Source organism: Coregonus clupeaformis, chromosome 11 (genome assembly GCF_020615455.1).
Source record: "Coregonus clupeaformis isolate EN_2021a chromosome 11, ASM2061545v1, whole genome shotgun sequence".
NCBI lineage: Eukaryota > Metazoa > Chordata > Actinopteri > Salmoniformes > Salmonidae > Coregonus > Coregonus clupeaformis.
The window spans coordinates 51,017,046-51,038,686 of NC_059202.1; the positions used below are offsets into that span (position 1 = coordinate 51,017,046).

Consider the following 21,641-nt stretch of genomic DNA (forward strand, 5'->3'; position numbering starts at 1 on the left):
GTGAGTGGAGTCCCCCAGGGATCAATTTTAATACTGTTTCCATTTTTCAAAAATGAAAAACAATTTAAAAACATTCAATATACATTAATACCCTGAAAAAGGTGTTTATTTATTATCACCTCCAAATCGTCTTCATTTACCTAGTGGTTTAAGATAAAACCACAATAACACAATAGTCCCTTCAAATTATGAATTTGTGCTTTTGTTTTGGTTTTATCCCTCAGGTAATGGCAAGAACAGAAGGCAGAGCATGCTCTTCTAGGTTCCTGTTCAACAGCTACCTGTACAGTCATACAGACGGAGACAGTTCAGTCCCAGAGATGGATATCTACAAGGGCCAGGGGGGTAGGATACCCCCCCCCCCTCCTCCTCCCTCTGTGTGGCCCCCCCCTACCTGCCAGGGGCCCCTATCTACAGTACAGTTTGGCCCCTGTGGTTCTGGCCCGGTGAAACTGGGAGAATTTGCTGCTAAAAATCCAACTACTGTCTAGAAGATTCTAACTGGCTCAGTCACTTTAAAAAAAAAAACATGCAATGTGTATAGATTTTTTATTATTTTTAAGTGGTGTTTTGCTCTTTAGTCATCATTCATTTCCATTATTGCCACCTCAAAACTCCTCTAAGTGTGTGTGAGTGTAAGACAGACAGACAGAGGGATCTTTGTTGTTGCGGAGTCTGATGTTTTGGATTTTCTCTTTTCTGTTGGCGTGCATTCAAACATCATCCATATTTCTGGACCTTTTATTTCACAAGATACTGTTGAGGCCAGTTCAGCCCTGACCATATCCACCTGCTGTCAACCTGAAATACTGTACCTCCATTTTGATAGAAGATATGCGAGCAGTGATTGGCTTGGTGAAAACAGGTTCACATAGTTGTTAGTGGATATAAGCTATGTAGATCTGGAGCTTCCACCATACAGTATTGCTCCCAACACCTACTAGTTAGAGCGCGGAAGCAAGCCGATAGGGAGAAGATTGAGACCGTCTGGATGATTGCTTTGCAATGTCATATCATTCCAGAATGCTGTGGTCTCTTGTCATGACTCATGACCAATGAATGAACAAAAAAAACAGAAAGACAAAGACATGTAGAATTTGACATAGGCATTACAGGAATGTGACAAATATATGACTCCCAAATTCTTCTGAACACCCAGAGACATTGGCCATGGTCCAGGTCACCTACATTGCAGATGGGTTGCTCAGGTTATTGGATCATTAAGTCATATTGATGAGGGTTCCTGCAATATGAAATGCTACTTTCTCATTTGTAGAAATCTGATACAAATGTAATTGGTCATAGATCTTCTACAAATGAGGAACTATTTTTTTAATGACAGTAAATCTATCAATATGACCTAACAATCTAATACCCTGCACAACGTGACTGTGATGTAGGCGACCTGGAACGCGTCTATTACCACCGCATGATGACAACTCCTCTCCTCTCTATTGCACCAAACTTCCTGTGTCTGTCATGAAGGATGTGTGAGCGGAGCTGAAATCCCACTGTACTGTCCAACCACTGTCATCCATCCATACATTCATTCATTCCCATCCTCCATCAACCAACTGTAAAATCGTACCTTGTTTTGGATTGCGTTCATCATAATTGTGTTGCATGCTTGCTCTGTATGGGAAAAGAAGCGCACATACAGTCACTGAACTTCTCGGTTGCGTCCGAAATGTCACCCTACTATGGGGTTCTGGTCAAAAGTAGTAGACTATATGGAATAGGGTGCTATTTCGGATGGACCCTTCCGATTCTATTCAGGGTGCTCTTAGTACTAGTCCAAGGCCCATATTTATGAAGCATCTCAGAGTAGGAATTCTGATCTAGGGTCAGTTATACCTTTATGATCATAATGAATAAGACTCTGGGTACTCCAGCGGCTCTGAGAAGAGACTATGAATAAGATTACATGGACTGGGAGGACCTGATCCTAGATCAGCACTCCTATTCGGAGACGCTTTATGAATGAAGGCCCAGTTCTCCTAGTGAATACAGTACTGAGCCTGCTACGGTCAATTTAACAGTGTTACCTACCTGATGTTTTGTATGATACTATTACATGAAGTTTATTTGTGGATCATTGTTATTATTGGTGTGGCATGTCGTTGGGGATGTCCTCCTTATATTTGAGCTTGATTTTTTTCAGAGAAAATAAAATGTAACTGAAGGTGAAAAATACTTGGAGAAGTTTTCTGGTGTGTCACTTCTGCACACAGTGCTTCAGACTTCTACTGTATAATATGAAGACCAGAAGGCAGTTGCAACATTCAATGCTTCAGGTTTATTCAAAACTTTTCACCAATATAAAATTATACAGAATATATACTGCATAACAAAAAAACATTAAAGTGTTACAAAGCTTTTTCATTGATTTGGAATCTCTTCTTTATATAATTATGTTTTATATAAAACATTTTTTTTTTTAAAGGAGGAGAAATACAGCAATAATATTCTTACATTTTGAAAAGGCACAGCTGGTACTATTTAAAAAGCACACTGCATATAATGCAATTCAATGTAATTCAATGGAAACAACAATGTTTCACATTCTATTATGAAAATCATAAAAAAAGACAAAGAAATATATTTTGTACAAGATTAAAACAACCAAGCCCTGTGCATGAAGAGAGCATTTGTTAGCTGATGTGTGGATCCTGTCGTACATGTTGTCATACATCGCTAAGCTATGCTTAACTAGCCTGGTCCTAGACCTGTTTGCTGTCCAGCCATCTTCGGCCTGCTGGGCACTTCAATCCGGCCCGCGAGACGTTTTTTAAATGTATTAAATATTATTATATTTGAGTTAAGATTTTTGGCCTAAAATTACTAATTCCATGATATACAAACAACCTCCAATAGATGGCGCTGTAGCCTGGCAGCGCACTCTGTATTTGGGCCTACTGTCAGATTCAGAATGCGCTCAGGCATCATAGCCACTTCATCGCTTGACGACTTTTGACGTGAAAAATGAGTGCTGCAAAAATGAGGAAAGTGGACTCTGAATGCCGCTCAACTTTACATTTTTGTCAGAGGAATAAATGAGAACTTTGAAATAACAGAGGAAATTCTTGCAATGGAATCAATGATGGGATCAACTAGGGACTCTGATTTATATGACAGGGTGTCTATCTGCTTGGAAAAAATGAATCTACCGTGGAGGAAACTGACAAACGTCACAACAGATCACCAAATCTAACCGGTAAAAACATCGGCCTACTAAAAAGATTACAAGACAAAGTAAAAGAAGAAAACCCTAACTCTGAGGAATTTATATTTCTTCTCTGTATTATTCATCAGGAAGCCCTGTGTAAAAGTGTGTTAAAGCTGGAAAATGTTGTCAAAGTGGTTGTAAAACTTGTCTGACGACTTCTCCCGAGTTGTAAAACACAGACTGGCTGAGCGACTTTGCTTTCGGTGTGGACATATTGGGGCATCTGAACGATCTAAATGTGAAACTGCAGGGAAATTGTGTTTTTGTGCATGAACTGTATTCCAATGTGAAAGCATTCAAGGCCAAACTTATGTTGTTCTCCAGACAAATGAGCAGCCAATCTATCGCTCATTTTCCGACACTGGCCATACTGAACACGCCCACATCGCAGTGCGGCACTTAGACATACAGTAGCACTTTGATCGACCTGCATGCTACATTTTCCCGCCGCTTCTCAGACTTCACCAAGATTGAGACTGAGCTGGAGCTTGTATCATGCCCCCTGTCTTTCGACTGTGAGAAAGCACCACCAGACACACAATTGGAGCTCATCGACATCCAATGTGACAGTGCTTTGAAGGACAAGTACAAAACAGCAACAATAGACCAGTTCTATTGCTCACTGAATGAAAAAAAAGTTTCCAAACATTAAAAAGCAAGCCAAAAGGATGCTTGTTTTATTCGGGTCTACATATGTGTGTGAACAAACGTTCTCAGTCATGAATTACAACAAACCCTTCACAGGTCAAATTTAACAAATGACCACTTGTCAGCTGTTCTGAGAATCTCTACATCAAAGATGATACCAGACTTTGATGCCCTTGCCAAGAGAGGTGACCAGCTCCATTGTTCACATTAAGACTCGAATAACCATGACTGGGGTAGGCAAGGATAATGCTTTTTCATGGTGATGGTTATGCAGTGAGAATTATCCAGCAATGCACTTGGATACAGGTAATAACTAATCAGTCAGATTTGGGCTGAGGTGATTGGATAACTGTAAATATGGCTCACAATGGAGATGAGAATTGTTCCTTAATATGCTTTCAAAAACAGATCATTCCAAATGAAACGGATGCTCTTACCATATGTATCACTCAAATTTAGAATAGTTTTTTTTTTTTTTTACACATTTTGCATGTCTCCAGTCATATAATATATATCTATTTTTAAGTTTGCATATTGTGACTGTAAGTTTGATTTTACTTTACAAGGGTAGAGATGCAGGATCTGTGTGTGTTTGACTGTGTCTGTGATGTTATAAATTGTACATTTTGTGAAAAATGTGTTCACAAAAAACAAGTGTAGATGGTACAAGGGAAGAATTGTTCTGCAAGCATATGTACACCTACAGTCCACTAGTAGTTGCGTGTCAATGTGAAAATGAATAAAGGCTTCACATGTTTTGTCACGCATATAGTATGTGGCCCTTCACTTGATTTCAAAAACTCAAAGTGGCCCTTGAGCCAAAAGGTTTGCCCACCCCAGGGCTAACCCTAACTACTGTCCATTTGGACAGGGTCCTGCTGTGGAAATGTACTTAATTATAACACGCCAGAGGTCTCACAGACCTCACGGTGTATGGCTTTAACCAAGTGCTTTCAACAATGCAACTGGAATTTTAACCAACTTAAGTGCAATAAAAAGTGAGGTCAACAAGCCATGTAATGTAGAGTCAATCTTGCGTATTTACATTGTAAAATCATTTTACAGAAACTTAAGGCTAACGATGAAGACTATAATAATACTACTACTTATACAGGTGGCTGATGGGGAGTTTTTGAGACCCCAAATCATAAGCACGTTTGCCTGAACATAAACAACGACTAATGATGATTATAGTCCTTGAGAAGAGATGCTTGATGAAGATGGTCTAAGTAGAGAGTCTGAATCAGGACTTGTGATTGGCAGGGGACAGGAGCAGGTGGGAGGGGGACCCATCCAGGTTTGGCAGGGGGACCGGGAGGTGTCCATTCATTAGACTGGGAAACTGTGGAGAGAGAGCAGGGGGAAGCGAGGTGGAGGTTCAGCCAATGCTCCTGAAGTGTCAGTATACTGTACATCCCAAACTTTCTAAAACTAGTGCTGGGCAAACAGAACTGTGGATGAAGAAACTGTGGATGAGGCCTGTACACTGCATTTAATACTGCCCCCGAGTGCTTTATTCCTTCCAACAAATTCACTATGTTTCCACTTCACAGAAGCCTTTGCCAGGTCTCTCTGCCAATGCTCCTATCACGAGAGGAACTGTAGTGTTGTCACTGCTCCAGTTTCCCGGTTTCCTGTTGTTCTATGCACTGTGCCTCTTCCTCCTTTCCCTCCCTTCTCACTCCCATCTGATCGTTTCTACCACCACAACAGGCTGTATAGAGGGAGAAGTGAGCGCATTGTACATAAAAAAAAGGCCACAGGTTTGTGTGTGTGTGTTGATGGGAGCGGAGGAGGGGGCTAGCTAGCAGCCTAGCTGCACAAACGAGGAGCAGGTCTGTGTCCCAAATGGCAAACTTCCCTACATAATGCACTACTTTTGACCAGGGTCCATAGGGCTCTGTTCAAAAGTAGTATACTATTTAGGGGATAGGGTTCCATTTGGGATGCAGACCAGGATCAGCCCTCTCAGAAACCAGTCCACCCTGTTCAGTCTGCCTCGGCTCCCTTGGGCTCAAACAGGAAGTATTCACAGGATATCCTCTCCCTCTCTGCCTTTGCTGAGCGCTGAAATTGGACACCTCCGGAACCGCTGGACTGAGGTATACTGACTGAGAGACGAGAAAGCTTCTCCTAATGTAACAAACCCAGCCAGTAACAAAGACTGCTCATGTTATCTCATCTGGTTGTCTACTTTATACACACACTAAGTACCCTATTATAGAACATCTTAAAATGACCTGTAATGTAGAATTAGAGGTAAGTGTACTTAAGATCAAATGGATAAAGAGGGATGTGGAAAAAGTTACGTATTAATATTACCAGGCAAGTCAAGTGTTTTGAGAAATGGAGACATGGAGAGAAATGCTAACATTTATTCTACCTGACACATTTTCATACATTATACTGCCGGATGGAAAATGTTAACAGATAGAGGAACGAAAAAGAACAGTGTGGGGTTCCCCTGCCCTGTGCTTCGCTCATTATTACAGTTGAGTAGAATTGAACCATCTCTCTAAGAACTTCCTCTTTGCCTATCCATCTTCAGGAGTAAACAAACAAGCTTCAGTAAACAAACAAACACAGTCCATTCAGCACTTCTCTGTTCTTTCACCTAACGTCTCTCTCTCTCCCTCGCTCCTTCTCTTGCTTACCTGGAACAATGATCCGCGTCCTTGCAGCCGTGCAGCGCTCAGAGCAGCTACGGGACTCAGACTGCTCTCTCCCTTCCTTTATCTCTCTCCATCCTTCTCTCCCTCGCTTCCTTCCTTCCTTCCCTCCCTCCCTCCCTCCCTCCTCCCTCCCTCCCTCCCTCCCTCCCTCCCTCCCTCCTTCCCTTGTCTTGCTTACCTGGAACAGAGATCCATGGCCTTGCAGCCGTGCAGGGCTCAGAGGGGCTATGGGACTAAGACTGCTCCAGAAGTGGATGCCTGACAACAGAGGGCTGTGAGCCAGCAGCAGGCCAGACGGAGTCTAGGGAGTGAGAAGGAAGAGGGGGAGGGGGGTGCAGAGATAGTAAAGAGTATGTGAGATTTGGATCTGTGATAATAACTGCAATGACCACTGTTTGAAATAAAACTCCTTCACTTGAGGTATAATACATTTTGAAAGTATTATTCCCTTTTTTATAAGGTGACTCAATGTGAAAACATCCTGAAATGTAAAAATGTTCATTTCCCTCAGCTTGGTGTTATTATGAACAGCAAAAACACATTTCTGTGGTTTCTCCTTTCGATACAGGGGTGATACAGGGGTGAGGTAGCGGGGAGAGGGGTGATTGTTGTTGATTAGGGTTTCACTCCTTAGGCATCACAGCCCTTCCTTGGAACGCCTGTAGAGGCTCGAGAGCAACATATGTTCAAATCAATTCACCTCCAGGGAGAGAAATAAGCCAGTGTTGTGGAGGGAGCAGAGGAGTGGGACGCCCTGCCTGCCTGGTCTGCCGCTTCACTATTAATGGAATGATTGGAGCATATGGCATCAATTAGGGCCTCTTCCCCTCTTTCTCTGTCTTTCTCTCTCTCTCTCTCTCTTGCTCCCTCTCTCTCTCCCTGATGAGGACAGGATTTTTGTAAATCTCAGGTTTTTCCTCTGATCTCACTTCGCACACCAATAAACTGTTGGTGTTGTTCTGTTGTTGCTGTATAGCAGGGTTCCCCAACTGGCGGCCCGAATTTGGCCAGTGGGTGTTTTTATTTCTGAAAAAAAAAACATTTTTTTGGGTTGTTTTTTTGTGTGGACATAAAAGACTGTAAAAACACCAGGAAATCAGCTCCAAGTGATTTTAATTTAAGAAATCTGTTCCCAAGTATTCCCACACATAATAAAGAGACATGATCATATACAAATGTAAGCAAGGTTTGAAATGATTATGTTTTAGTCAAACATTATATCTGTTTGGGCTTTAATTTGCAGTCTACAAATTATTTGTAATTATGTTCTGGCCCCCCGACCATCCATCCGCTCATGAAAAAATCGGCCCGCGGCTGAATCTAGTTAATGATCCCTGCTGTATAGGCTGTATCTCACTGTGTGCAGAAGTTTTCTGTTCTGGTGTAATTTCTGTTCTGGGATAATGATATCTTTTTAACTAAAAAAAACATTGTAGAAAATGTGTCTTTTTGATGTGGATTTTCACTGCTGCTTGAGTTGGAATGCAGCTTTTTAACAGAGAGTACGCTCAATAAAATTGTACTGAAGAGTTGCCCATGATATTCCATGGCCCATATCATCTATAAGTGTTTCCAGAGCCAGACTGTGGCCTGTGGCCTGTGGCAGAGCCTTGCTACTTTAGCTGGGCTTTGGGGAGACTGATGACCTCAGGTCTGGATAAGATCCATGGCTCTTTCTCCTCTGTCTAAAAATCTGTCCTCTCGTCTCCTTCCCTTCATCTACACTGATTGGAAAAGACTGAAAACAATCATGTTGGAAGGTTATTATTGGGGAAAAAAAGGGGATCCCTAGAACCTAAAAGGGTTCTTCGGCTGTCCCCACAGGAAAACCCTTTGAAGAACCCTTTTTGGTTCCCGGAAGAACCCTTTTTGGTTCCTGGTAGAACCCATTTTGGTTCCAGGTAGAACCCATTTTGATACCAGGTAGAACCCTTTTGGGTTCTATGTAGAACCCTTTCCACAGAGGGTTCTACCTGGAACCCATAATGGTTCTACCTGGAACCAAAAAGGGTTATCCTATGGGGACAGCCAAATAACCCTTTTGGAACACTTTTTCTAAGAGTGGCTTCTAGCTGGTCAGTTTTTTCAGTTATTTTTTAGACAATTGAGAAAATATAAAGCCCATCCCTCCATGGCCAGGCAGGCAACGGTACAGATGAGATAGAAACAGAAAATCACTGCAACACTATACGCTTTGGATAAAAGCTTCTGCCAAGTAGCCTATAACATAGCTACATAGCAGTATAATTCACCTGTGCAGTGAAGAAGGCCGGGGTGAGGGACCCGGATGGCAGGGCGGGGCTGTTAAGGGCTATGGAGCCAATGTCACTTCCTGTCAGGAGCAGGGAGGGGGAGGAGATCTCTAGGGCTTTGGGCTTCTTTGTTTTGGGTGGGAGTCCATGTCCACTGTCTCCATAACTACTACCATTAGCCCTAATACCACCACTGGTCCTCTTCTCCGGAGGCTGCAGGGCCCTCTCTCTCTCTCTGTGCCCAGAGGAGAGATTCAAGGGCTGGGCCCCCTGGTCAGAGTCCTCACCCTCCTCCTCTTCAGCCTCTGGGCTCCAGCCTCCTCGCCCCGGTCCGGGCTGGGGGTTAGGGCTGGGAGGGGAGGAGGATGGGGAGCGCCGGTGGTGATGGTGGTGGAGGGGGGAGGGTTTAGATGGACTGTGGGTGCTGAAGGATTGTGATGAAGGCTTGATGAGGGAGGGTGAGGGTGGAGTTCGCTCTGTGGTACCGGCCCCGAAGCGGATGACTCCGGACTGGGCCTCGTCCTGCTGTCTTTCCTGCCTCTCCCTCAAGGCTCTGAGCAGCTCCTCTGGAGGATGATGGAGGGAGCTGATGCTGAAGGAGGAGTAGAGACCAGAGCGGAGGTAGTCGTTACGACACGCAGCCTGTTGAGCCGCAGCAGCCGCCCCCAACGCTGCCCCCAGGGCTCTCCTCTGCTGCTGTGCCTCCTCCTCCTCCTCCTCCTCTTCCTCCTCTACGTCTAGGTCCCTGACGTCATCCTCGTGGAGGGTCACCCTGCCGGACGTCAAGCCCATCTCTACCGCCGCAGGGTCCATCTTCAAGATCTCCGGGAACGAGACAAACTTGTAGACAAACTTCTGGCCGATCACTTTCTTGATGATGTTCTGGAACAGAGAGGAGGGTGGGATTAGTGTGCAGGTTGAACCTTAAAATGACCTCCTGATTTACCTTGTATTTTCTTCATACATACTATTTCTTCATTAATAGTCAAAAGCTCTATTACACATTTATAAGCTGATAACAACAATATACATTTTTATTTCTGTTGTCAACGAATAACAGAACCCTAAATGATCAGTGTTGACGGGGCCATTTTGATTTCACCACATTTCTATCATAGATATATTCTACCAAAGCCACACAAAAATGATCGCAAAATGGCCCTTACATGTGTTTGAGAGATGCATCACCGTATATGGCTGTGCTGTTGTTAAGGTGAGAAGAGGAAGTGGAAGTGGAACTATCTGCCAGTGGGGATCTTTGGTTGAAAAAGAAGAACAACTAAGTGAGATTTTCCCCTATGTGAGAGTGTTTAACACTGATGTAAATGGGCTCACTCAAGTAATGTTTTGAGAAAGGTCACATCAACCCAAATGTCAAATTAAAAGTTTACAGATACTCTTTGAAAGAAAGGTGCTACTTAGAGCCCAAAAAAAATCTGGATGAAAGAACCTCTCCAAAGAACCTTTTGAGAATCCTTTTTTATAAGAATGTATTGTGATATGATTGTATTCTACCTTGTCATAGTAGTATTTGAGTGCTCTGCTCAGCTTCTCATAGTTCATGTTGGTCTTGTTATTTATGTGTAGTACAGTTAGTGTAGTGTCTGGGTAGTGTTATTATGTGTGTGTAGGTGTAGGTGTAGTGAGAGTGTATTGCACCTTGTCATAGTAGTATCTCAGTGCTCTGCTGAGCTTGTCATAGTTCATATTAGTCTTGTTCTTGCGGAGCCCCCATAGCTTGGCCACCTCCTCTGACTTGAGCAGTTTGAACTCCCCGTCAGTGGACGTCCAGCAGATCAGGTGCTTGTAGCTCTGGTCCAAGAGAAGTTGCAGCAGGAATTGCCACAACGTGATGGCACTGTCCATACCTACAGCAAGGGTTATAAGGGCTATGGTTATGATTTTACTGTCGGTACCAAGAAGAACACACCTCTGACGTCCTCAATATGGGATTGCGACAGACACATCACCAACATCAACGACTGTTGGCAAGTTCAAGAACTGCCACAAGGTGATGGCACTGTTCATACCTAGAGGGACATGAACTATCTGCCAGTGGGGACCTTTCTCAAACACAACTGACATCATCAACATGGGACCAGGGTTATGGTGCTGTTCGTGGGCGGCGGTAGCCTGGAGGTTAGATAAGCGGGCCAGCCACCGGAGAGTGACCCTGTGCTGCTCCTAGCCTGTTGTGTGTGTTGTAAGGTGTCGTTTCTATAATGGATCAATAAACATTTATTGTATTGTATACCTAGAGTATTACACTGTAGTAGCCTGTACTGTGATGTTTTGAGACGATATTTGTAGTGTAAAGAAAAGTCATAGTGTGGAATATAACAGTACCGACTAGTGTGTAGTGTAAAGTAACAGAGTAGCAGATGAGAGAGAAAAAAGAAAAGTAGGACAACAGTTCACGCCAGAAGTATGCTGCGGTCCAACCTGGCTGAGGCTACAGGAAGTATGACGGGCCCAGAGAAAGAGACCAGGGTGGGTTTGTCATTTAATAAAGGAATGTGTAGCCCTATGAGCTCCTGTCTGCCTGGTAGAACAGAGACTAGCACACAGACTAGTCTGATCAGAAGTAGTGCACTTCATAGGGAATTGGGTGCCATTTTGGACATTACCTGGGAAATTGTTCTCGTCTGTCTCTCTTTCAATATCTGAGACAGGCAAACTCAATGATTGTTTTTGTGGTGAGAAAAGTAAAATGTTAGTGACCCTGATCAATGAATGCCTTATCAACCATACACTCACTTACTGTACACCACACATGTACACATACACACCCAGACACACGTACACATACACACCCAGACACACGTACACATACACACCCAGACACACGTACACACCCAGACACACGTACACATCCATACCCAGACACATGTACACATACACACCCAGACACACATACACATACACACCCAGACAAACGTACACACCCAGACACATGTACACATACACACCCAGACACATGTACACATACACACCCAGACACATGTACACATACACACCCAGACACATGTACACATACACACCCAGACATACGTACACAGATACACCCAGACACACGTATGTGGTAAACACACATGTACTCACACACACATAATTACACACACACGTTCATAGTACATACAGTGCCTTCAGAAAGTATTCATACCCCTTGACTTATTCAACATTTTGTTGTGTTACAGCTCGAATTCAAAATTGATTAAATAGATGTTTTGTCATCCGTCTACACACAATACCCCATAATGTCAAAGTGAAAACATGTTTTTATAAATTTGTGCACATTTATGAAAATTACATACAGAAATATCTAATTTACATAAGTATTCACACCCCTGAGTCAATACTTTGTAGAAGCACCTTTGGCAGCGATTACAGTTGTGAGTCTTTCTGGGTACGTTTCTAAGAGCTTTCCACACCTGGATTGTGCAACATTTGACCATTATTATTTTCAAAATTCTTCAAGCTCTGTCAAATTGGTTGTTGATCATTACTAGGCAACCATTTTCAGGTCTTGCCATAGATTTACAAGCAGATTTAAGTCAAAACTGTAACTCGGCCACTCAGGAACATTCATTGTCTTCTTGGTAAGCAACTCCAGTGTTTTAGGTTATTGTGCTGCTGAAAGGTAAATTCATCTCCCTGTGTCTGGTGGAAAGCAGACTGAACCAGGTTATCCTCTAGGATTTTGCCTGTGATTAGCTCCATTCCGTTTCTTTTTTATCCTGAAAAACTCCCCAGTCCTTAACGATTTTAAGCATACCCATAACATGATGCAGCCACCACTATGCTTGAAAATATGGAGAGTGGTACTCAGTAATGTGTTGTATTGGATTTGCCCCAAACATAACACTTTGTATTCAGGACAAAAAGTGAATTGCTTTGCCACATGTTTTGCAGTATTACTTTAGAGGATGCATGTTTTGGAATATTTGTATTCTATACAAGCTTCCTTCTTTTCACTCTATCAATTAGGTTAGTATTGTGGAGAAACTACAATGTTGTTGATCCATCCTCAGTTTTCTCCTATCACAGCCATTAAACTCTATAACTGTTTTAAAGTCAACATTGGCCTCATGGTGAAAGCCCTGAGCGGTTTCCTTCCTCTCCGGCAACTGAGTTAGGAAGGACGTCTGTATCTTTGGTGACTGGGGGTATTGATACACCATCCAAAGTGTAATGAACAACTTCCCCATGCTCAAAAGGATATTCAATGTCTGTTTTTTTTTTTTACGCATCTACCAATAGGTGCCCTACTTTGCAAGGCATTGGAATACCTCCCTGGTCTTTGTGGTTGAATCTGTTTGAAATGCACTGCTTGACTGAGGGACCTTACAGATAATTGTATGTGTGGGGTACAGAGATGAGGCAGTCATTCAAAAATCATGTTAAACACTATTTTTGCACAGAGAGTGAGTCCATGCAAATTATTATGTGACTTGTTAAGCACATTTTTACTCCTGAACATATTTAGGCTTGCCATACAAAGGGTTTGAATACTAATTGACTCAAGACATTTCAGCTTTTCATTTTTAATTCATTTGTAAAAAATTTAGAAGAACATTATTCCACTTTGACATTATGGGGAATTGTGTGTAGGCCAGTGACAAAACAATCTGAATTTCATCCATTTTGAAATCAGGTAACTCAACAAAATGTGGAAAAGGTCAAGGGGTTTGAATACTTTCTGAAGGCACTGTATACACACACACACACACACACACAGTCTCACCCCAACCTGGTCTCAAAGCATTTCGTAAATCCGAGACATGCCATTTAGTATGATATGTTACGTTGCGTATGGTATGTATTAATTTGTGGATGTCCATCGCCCATTTCGTATGATATGTTACGAATTACAATTCATATTATCTGTTACGAATTTGCAAAATGTGTATATGTTACAAATGTGTAAAATGTACAATATGTTACGAATTTGCAAAACGTATGATATGTTACGATTTTGCAAAATGTATGATATGTTACAAATTCTAGCTAGGTGGCTAACTTTTGCTAGGCTAGGGGTTAGGGTTAGGGGTTAAGGTTAGGGTTAAATTTAGGAGTTAGGTTAAAAGGTTAGGGGAAGGGTTAGCTAAAAGGTTTAAAGTTAGGGTTAGGAGTAGGGTTAGCTAAAAGGGTTAAGGATAGGGTTAGGGGAAGGGTTAGCTAACAAGCTAAGTAGTTGCAAAGTAGCTAAAAAGTAGTAAGTCATTTTAAAAGTTGCTAATTAGCTAAAATGCTAAAGGTGTCCGTGATGACTGTTTCTGTATGATATGTTGGATTAAGGAATAAAGACAGACACCAATGTTCAGTTCAATAGCCTTGTTAAGCCTTGTACAAATCCCTACGCCTGGAGTCTGGGGAACAGTCCAACTAGTCCATTACCTATCAACTAGACTCCGTAACATCATCCTTTTCAATAGAAAGTGCAAACATAACGGCATAACATTGCGTTCTTAACAGTCAAGTCATAACAATTGAAAAGCATGACATTTTCTTTTTACTTCAGCTGTCATCTTCCTTTTTTAAATTTATTTTTTATTTTTTATTTTTTGAAATATTTTTTTTAAATTAACAGACAACAAGTTAAGTCTCTTGCTTACAGAGTAAGCCTGTCCGGTGGCTTGCACAGCCGACCCACCCGTGAGTAAGTATTGGCTCTGACAGGGGTAGGATTAGGGCCACGAGCTGGAGAGTTTGGTGGGGTAGAAGCTTCACCTTCAGTTGGCTCATGTCTCAATTCTGCACCCCTTACCCTTAGGCCTGGACTGTGATCCAGCTCATCTAAGTGAGTGTATGGCATGTTCTGGTTTGTCTGCTCTGCTACGCGCAGATCCACCCGATGCGACGATAGAGGGAGCCACCAACATCCACCAGGTAAGAACGTGGTGCAACTCTCTGTAGGCATGTGCCCAGCCTCCAAAGTCCTGTGTGGTCTCCCGGCAGCGGTTTCATCCTTATAGTTTCACCCACCTCCAGCTCTGGTAGGTCTCGAGCAGTCCGGTCGTAGAAGCACTTAGCGAGCTGCTTTCTGTGACGCAGTTTGTCCGTGACGCCAACCATGACGCAGGGCTCAAGTAGCTTGTTAGCTACGGGGATAGTAGTCTTCAGACGTCTGGACAGAAGGCGTTGTGCTGGGCTGCTGTCCATGTTTTCGGTGGGTGTGTTCCTCCACTGTAAGATCGCTTTCCATGGGTCGTTGCTGTCGCGCAAGGCCCTGCTTAACAGGTTTTTTGCAATCTTGACAGCTGATTCTGCCTTGCCATTTGCTTTTGGGTGTCTTGGAGAGGAGGTCACGTGGTCAAACTCCCATTCTGAGGCGAAACGCTTGAACTGTGCAGTGAATTGTGGGCCATTGTCCGTGATTACCTTGTCAGGCTGACCTTGCCTTGCAAACTGCGCCTTGCAGCGCTTTATGACCGTCTCTGCGGACAAGTCAGGGAGCAGTTCAATTTCCCAAAAGTCAGAGTAATGATCAACGAGGAGAAGATAGTCCTTTTGTCTGTGGCTGAATAAGTCCATGCTGATGATTTGCCAGGCCCTTGTGGGCAGTTCGTGTGACATCATGGTTTCCTTTTGCTGTTCATGAGCGTACTCGTTGCATGTGGTACAGTTGCTGACAAAGTCTTTAATTTCTGCTTGCATGTTTGGCCAGTATAATGTTTCACGAGCCTGACGGTAGCATGCGTCACCTCCGACGTGACTGGAGTGTATGCGGGTAAGCATCTCTGGACGTAGTGATTTGGGAATAATGACCTTCTGACCTCTGAACAAGACGCCATTTTGCACACTGATCTCATCTCGAAAGGTCCAGTATTCTCTCACTGTGAAAGGTGTCTCCTCTTTCAGATATGGCCAACCTGCTAGAGCCATGGACTTCAGTGACTGTAGGTGTTCGTCCTTGTCAGTATGTTGCCTGATCTGGGCTAGGCGGTGATCTGTCACGTTTAAGTAGTCTGCCTGATTGATCTGTTGAACATCTTGTTGTTCCTGCTGTAGCGAACAGATGGCCTGCCGCTGATAGGCAGTGCCTCTACCTGTACATTGTGCTGTTGCCCTGCTCAGTGTGTCGCTGATGTACATCTCAGGTCCTGGCTTGTAAATGACCTTCAGGCTGTAGTTTTGCAGAGTCAGGAGCATACTTTGAAGCCTCTTGGGCGCGTTGAGGAGAGGTTTACTGAATATGGCAATGAGTGGTTTGTGGTCAGTTTCAGCGGTGACCAGCTCTCGACCATATAAGTAGTGATGGAATCGCTGGCAGGAGAAGACGATGCTGAGGCACTCTTTCTCAATTTGTGCATAGTTTTGTTCGGTGGGGGTGAGCGCTCTCGAGGCAAACGCAACGGGCTGGCCTTCCTGCATAAGGCAGCATCCAAGTCCCCTTTGGCTAGAGTCGCTCTGGATTGTGACAGGCTTCGTGACGTCGTAGTAGCGCAACACTGGCATGGATGAAGCCAGAGATTTCATCTCCTGCACTGCGGCCTCGTGCTTGGGTAGCCAGTGCCATGGTGTGTCTTTGTCCAGCAACCGGCGCAGAGGCTCACAGACTGCTGATAGGTGTGGCATGAACTTTGCAAGATAGTTTGCAAAGCCGATGAGACGCTGTACTCCTTTTGCATCAGACGGGTTTGGCATGTCGAGGATCGCTTGGACCTTGTCTGGGTCCGGCTTCAGGCCTTTTGCCGAGAGAATGTGGCCATGGAAGTGGACGTCTTTCACCTTGAACTGCAGCTTCTTCAGGCCAAGACGAGCTTAACTGATCGGCAGCGCTCCATCAGTGCCAGGAGCTTCACATCGTGGTCGCGTTCTGCTTCTTCGTCTGTTTCACCACAGCCTACGATCAGGATATCATCGGCGATGGGTTCAATGCCCTTGAGCCCAGCCAGTAACTCGTGCTGCTTGCGTTGGTATACCTCAGGCGCCACTGAGACACCAAACGGGAGCTTGAGCCAGCGTTTCCGACCCCAGGGGGTCCAGAAGGTAGTCATGAAGCTGCTTTCTTCGTCCAGCTTGCACTGAAGGAATGCATCTCGGGCATCCACCAAGGTGAAAATCCTGGCCTTGGGAAGCTTATAGAGGACATCCTCTAGTGTCGGCATGATGTAGTGGGATCGTTTCAGTGCTTGGTTCAGATGCTTTGGGTCGATGCAGACCCTCAGCTTCTCTGGTTTTTTTCACTATGACCATATTGCTGATCCAGTCAGTTGGTTCAGTCACAGATGTCATGTGGCCATCGGCCTCATACTTGTCCAGCTGGGCCTTCACAGCCACTTTCATTGCAATGGGCACATTGCGAGGAGCACACTGGACTGGAGTAATGCTCTCATCCACTTCAAAGTGTACCTCCCCAGGCACTGATTCAACGGGCATGTTGAATACATCGTCATATCTGCTGAGTAGTTGTTCTTTGGACAGGGGTCCATGCTGGACATGATCCACAATGTGCAGGTCATTTGGTACAGTGAACTGCATCAGTCCCAGGCGTTCGCATGTAGAGCCTGAGAGGAGAGGATTTTGACTGGTTTTCACAATCTCGAACTCCAGCTTGTGTTTGCGTCCCCGAATAACACATTCGGTCTCAAAGGTGCCCATAGAGCTCATTAGTTCTCCTGAGTACAGCTTTAGTCTAGTATCGCTGGGAAATAGATGTGTGTCAGGTGCCAGATTGATTTTGTCTTTGTAGCTCATTACGTTGCATGTAGCACCCGAATCCAGTTGACATTGTTGTTGCTTGTTGTGTAATCGTAGTGTCACAAACCATTTCTTCCCTCTTGAGTGTACAGCCCCAATGGATTCATGCATGTAAATGTCACTTTCACTGTTCAGCTCTGAACATTGAGTAACATCATCAACACAGTGAATCTTGCCCTCACTCACCCTTCTTTTGCTTTTGAGACACACTTTTGCAAAGTGATTATTAGTTCCACAAGCTCTGCATGGTTTTCCATAGGCCGGGCAGTGCTCTTTGCCACGTGTGTGTGTATTCCCACAGTATTTACATGCTACGGGGCTCTCTGTGTTCACCGTTCGTGGTGAATTACTCTGCCTCGATTGGTTTTGTCTGAATGTCTGCCTAGCAACAGCGTGAACAGTATCAACGTCGGAGCGTGGGGTTTCCGTTTCCATTGCTCTCATTCTCATGTCAGTGACTTCAGCAGTGCGGCACATTTCGATGGCAGTTGCTAATGTTAAGCCTCTCTCTCTCAGTAGACGCCGGCGCGTATTCTCATTTGCAATTCCCAGTACTATTTTGTCACGAATCAGTTCATCTTTCAATCCCCCGTATTCACAAGTGGCGGATTTCTCTCTCAAACGGGTTACAAAGTTGTGTACTGACTCACCCTCTTCCTGTTTGCAGCTTCCGAAAAACGAACCGCTCGTAAATTACGTTTCTGGCGGGTTTGAAGTAATTCTCAATGCATCCAATATAGCCTTTGCATCACACTGTTGTCGTGCCGTGAGGGTGAGATTGTGCCGGTAGATATGCCTGCATTCGCTGCCCATTAAACTCCTCAGAGTTGCCGCTTGTACCTCGTTGGGTTTCTCATGTAGACCGGTCGCCAGCGCATAGTCCTCGAATTCATCCCTGAAGTTGTCCCAATTAGTATTCCAGTCCCCTGTGAGAACCATGTGATTTGGTGGCGGAATGTTCGCTGCCATAGCAATGGAATAGGAGATTTCTTTGTCTTCAGTCATGGAGGTAGGTAGTGATGCTAGCTAGCCAGCTAACACGAGTTGATCAGTGTTGTGAGTAGGAAACGGCTTGTGTTCGCATATGGAACGTAACTGCGCCTATACTGTACTTAGCTACAAAAATAACAAACGTGTGTTTTCCGAGCCACTTCTGATACCATGTTTCTGTATGATATGTTGGATTAAGGAATAAAGACAGACACCAATGTTCAGTTCAATAGCCTTGTTAAGCCTTGTACAAATCCCTACGCCTGGAGTCTGGGGAACAGTCCAACTAGTCCATTACCTATCAACTAGACTCCGTAACAATGACATTCGAACTCGCTAGACGTTTGCGTTATACGCCCACCCATACACCCTGACCAACCACCATACTTTTGTTTTTGCCTTAAGTAACCATCTGTCTTATGTAACCATACGAAACGTGTTTGAGATTTACATACAGAATAATACGAAATGCTCTGTGACCAGGTTGAAACCGTCCCCCACACACACTGTCAAAGCTGATTGAACATGTTTCTGGCACATTCAATCCCTAGAGTTTTCTATCTGCCATGTGAAACCACAAAACTGTCAAAGTCAGGACTTCCTCCTATTCTACTTCCAAGGGCATATGTATGGTAGGGAGAGGGGGATCCCACACTATGTGGCGCATTTCCCCAATCCTGTTCCACTTCCGACTCTGCCTGGATCATGACATCAAGTCAAACTGTCCCCCTCCCACTCCAACCCTTGGACATATACTAAGACAACACATTACTGTTTGGTAGGGCGTTCTATGTTCATGGTTATTTCAGTTGTACTTTCCACATCACCTCAGCACTCATTACAACACATCTGACACCTTTGTAATAAGAATCATCCTCTTGTTGGTTAGTCAGAGTTCTTGTATACTAAATAAATCCTCTTTTGTTTAACTTTTTACATTAATGACATGTTCTAATTGCGACAGCAAGCCCCTGTCCCTTCACACTATGCCCACACGAAGCTGTGAGTTGTGAATATCCTTTGCCTCCTTTGCAGATGCTCAGTGTCGCCTAAGATTGAAAAGTCACACTGCTGGTGCGCCGCCGTACAAAGCCATCCAGTGTTTGGGGAACGGAAAATCCTAATGTGATTAGGTGCTGTGTGCAGACATTACTTAGCCATGACTAAATCTGTTCTCTTCCTGTTCACATTCACAGTCTGTCGCTGGAAAGTCCAACCACACATCGCGAGTGAGCGCCGTAGTCTTTGCATAGCTTTAGAAAGTGAAGCACAAACTGTTTGTTCACTTTAATCTAGGTGTCGCTGTAGTACCCCATTTTTTTATGATCTATTTCTATGTCTGTCTGTCTCGTTCTTTTCCTTTAGAATAGACTATTAAAATATAATTCACAAGGGAGATAGGATTGTACGGAGTTGAAATAAGTTGACTCTTCGAGACTGTCTATTTCTTGTTCCGCCTTACTGATTCATTTTCAAGATGTTCACTACAAGATAGATTCAAACCGGAAGCTCGTAGAAATTAGGTGTACTCCATACCAGAAAAACCAGAAACTTTTGCTGCGGGCTCTATTCTATTCCTCTGGCACGTTGAGTGTACAGTAAAAAATAAAAATAAACAGCAACAATACTTATAGGTTTATGTCTGTCGAACTTTGGTTAGGCTAGAAACAAAATATGTCATTCTGTAGCCCACTCACACAAAATATAGGCTATCATCTACAATAACAATAATTCAACCACTCACATTCCAATATATGTCCCCTTTTCACTATCAAAGCCATCCATAAAAAACATAATAACCTAATAATAAACACAAATCCCTTGTTTTCACATTACCTGCAATATCTTGTTTGCCTTTCCTTCCCCTCCTTGCAAAACTTTTATGATGAAATTGGTATGATCCCTTGTTTTTCCATGCTGACTGTCGTCTAGCTAGGCTACACAGCTCTGCTGGACTGAAATAAGATCCTGGCTTTTTTTTTGTTGCAGGAAGTTGGAGCAGGCAGACAGAGAGCCGGCTGACTTCCTCTCCCCTACGATTCCCCCGGCGGTTTGCCGTCTGTGTAAACACGCTTTACTCTCTCTCTCTCTTTCTCTCTCTCTCTCGCTCTCTCTCTCTCTCTCTCTCTCTCTCTCTCTCTCTCTCTCTCTCTCTATATATATATATATATATATATATATATATATATATATATATATATATCTACCCGCCGATGGCCAACAGACAGTAGCTTTCGATTATAACACACATGGCAATATTGTAACTATCCAACTACTCTACAGTTGAGCTGACGTCATGGCTAATTCTAAAGTGTATGTGAGAGAGAAAGTTATTGAGGCAAAGGGATAGGCTGTGGTGAATATATATTTTTGTTAGTCTTTATTCTTTACTACTAATAACATTGGCACTGATATTAAAAGGGATATACACAATGTCCACTGCTCCAGGTTGAGTGCGTTATGGTGCGTACTTTTGCATAGTTGTCAGGGCAGATACATTGATTTTGGAACTAGCCTAGACCAGACTGGGTGCAGGGGGGCAAATGTCTAGTCAACCTCTGTGACAAACATCGATTTAATACGTGACAGCAAGCCTATTGAACACCATAGCCAACTCTTGAAGAAATCCTGGTTAATGCTGTTTGGAGTCAAAGCCTGATAACGTCTTCCTTGTAGGCCTGTTTTTCTTCACAAACAGAACCTGCTTGCAAATAAATTGAATAGGAATACCGGTAAGATAACCCTCACCTAGGAGATGTTTATTTAGCGAGAACTTGATTGACATCTACAAAAGAGAAAAATAGCTGCAACTGACCTGTTGATAAAATGACCATGGTGGTTTTTGTTATTCCACGTAGGCTTCAGCCATTGACAGTGGGCTACCATGGATCTATGGAAAATATACAGCACACCAAAGGTTTCTTTGAATTCCACCCCACCATGGAGAAAGGTAAAGAATGAGGCGTGATTTGCTGTTGCCTTTTGCCCCCTGAACCTGGTACCTTGGATAGCGACGCTCGAGAGTCATTCTACAGTAACGGAATCCTAAGTGACGCGCGCCATGCCTCGCTATACTGTTCACAATCCGGACGAATGGCTTGCGGTTCCCTGTCGGGACCGGACCTACACCATCCAATGGCTGGGGTATGA

At 43.8% G+C, this 21,641-nt stretch overlaps 2 protein-coding genes across 3 annotated transcripts in view; one reads left to right on the top strand and one right to left on the bottom strand.

Annotated features, from left to right (window-relative positions):
- LOC121577081 (cyclin-dependent kinase 17-like) overlaps positions 1–2,386 on the top strand; it is a 60,060-nt gene extending 57,674 nt beyond the window's left edge. Inside the window, exon 16 of the mRNA XM_041890844.2 lies at positions 225–2,386. Within this exon, the coding sequence (XP_041746778.2) occupies positions 225–262 (38 nt within the window). The 3' untranslated portion in view covers positions 263–2,386. The remainder of the gene's footprint in view (positions 1–224) is intronic.
- A 2,027-nt stretch (positions 2,387–4,413) lies between these two features.
- On the bottom strand, positions 4,414–20,533 carry LOC121577082 (ETS domain-containing protein Elk-3). 2 transcript variants are annotated; one of them, XM_041890845.2, is made up of 5 exons: positions 20,328–20,533; positions 10,458–10,666; positions 8,799–9,680; positions 6,725–6,847; positions 4,414–5,216 (listed from the first exon to the last, which is right to left on the bottom strand). In XM_041890845.2, exons 2-5 carry the CDS (start codon positions 10,662–10,664, stop codon positions 5,118–5,120), a joined length of 1,311 nt encoding a protein of 436 aa, XP_041746779.2. In that variant the 5' UTR covers positions 10,665–10,666; positions 20,328–20,533; the 3' UTR covers positions 4,414–5,117. The 2 variants fall into 2 exon arrangements, with proteins under 2 accessions (XP_041746779.2, XP_041746780.2); XM_041890846.2 differs by lacking the exon at positions 4,414–5,216 and adding an exon at positions 5,225–5,588.
- Positions 20,534–21,641: the final 1,108 nt, after the last annotated feature.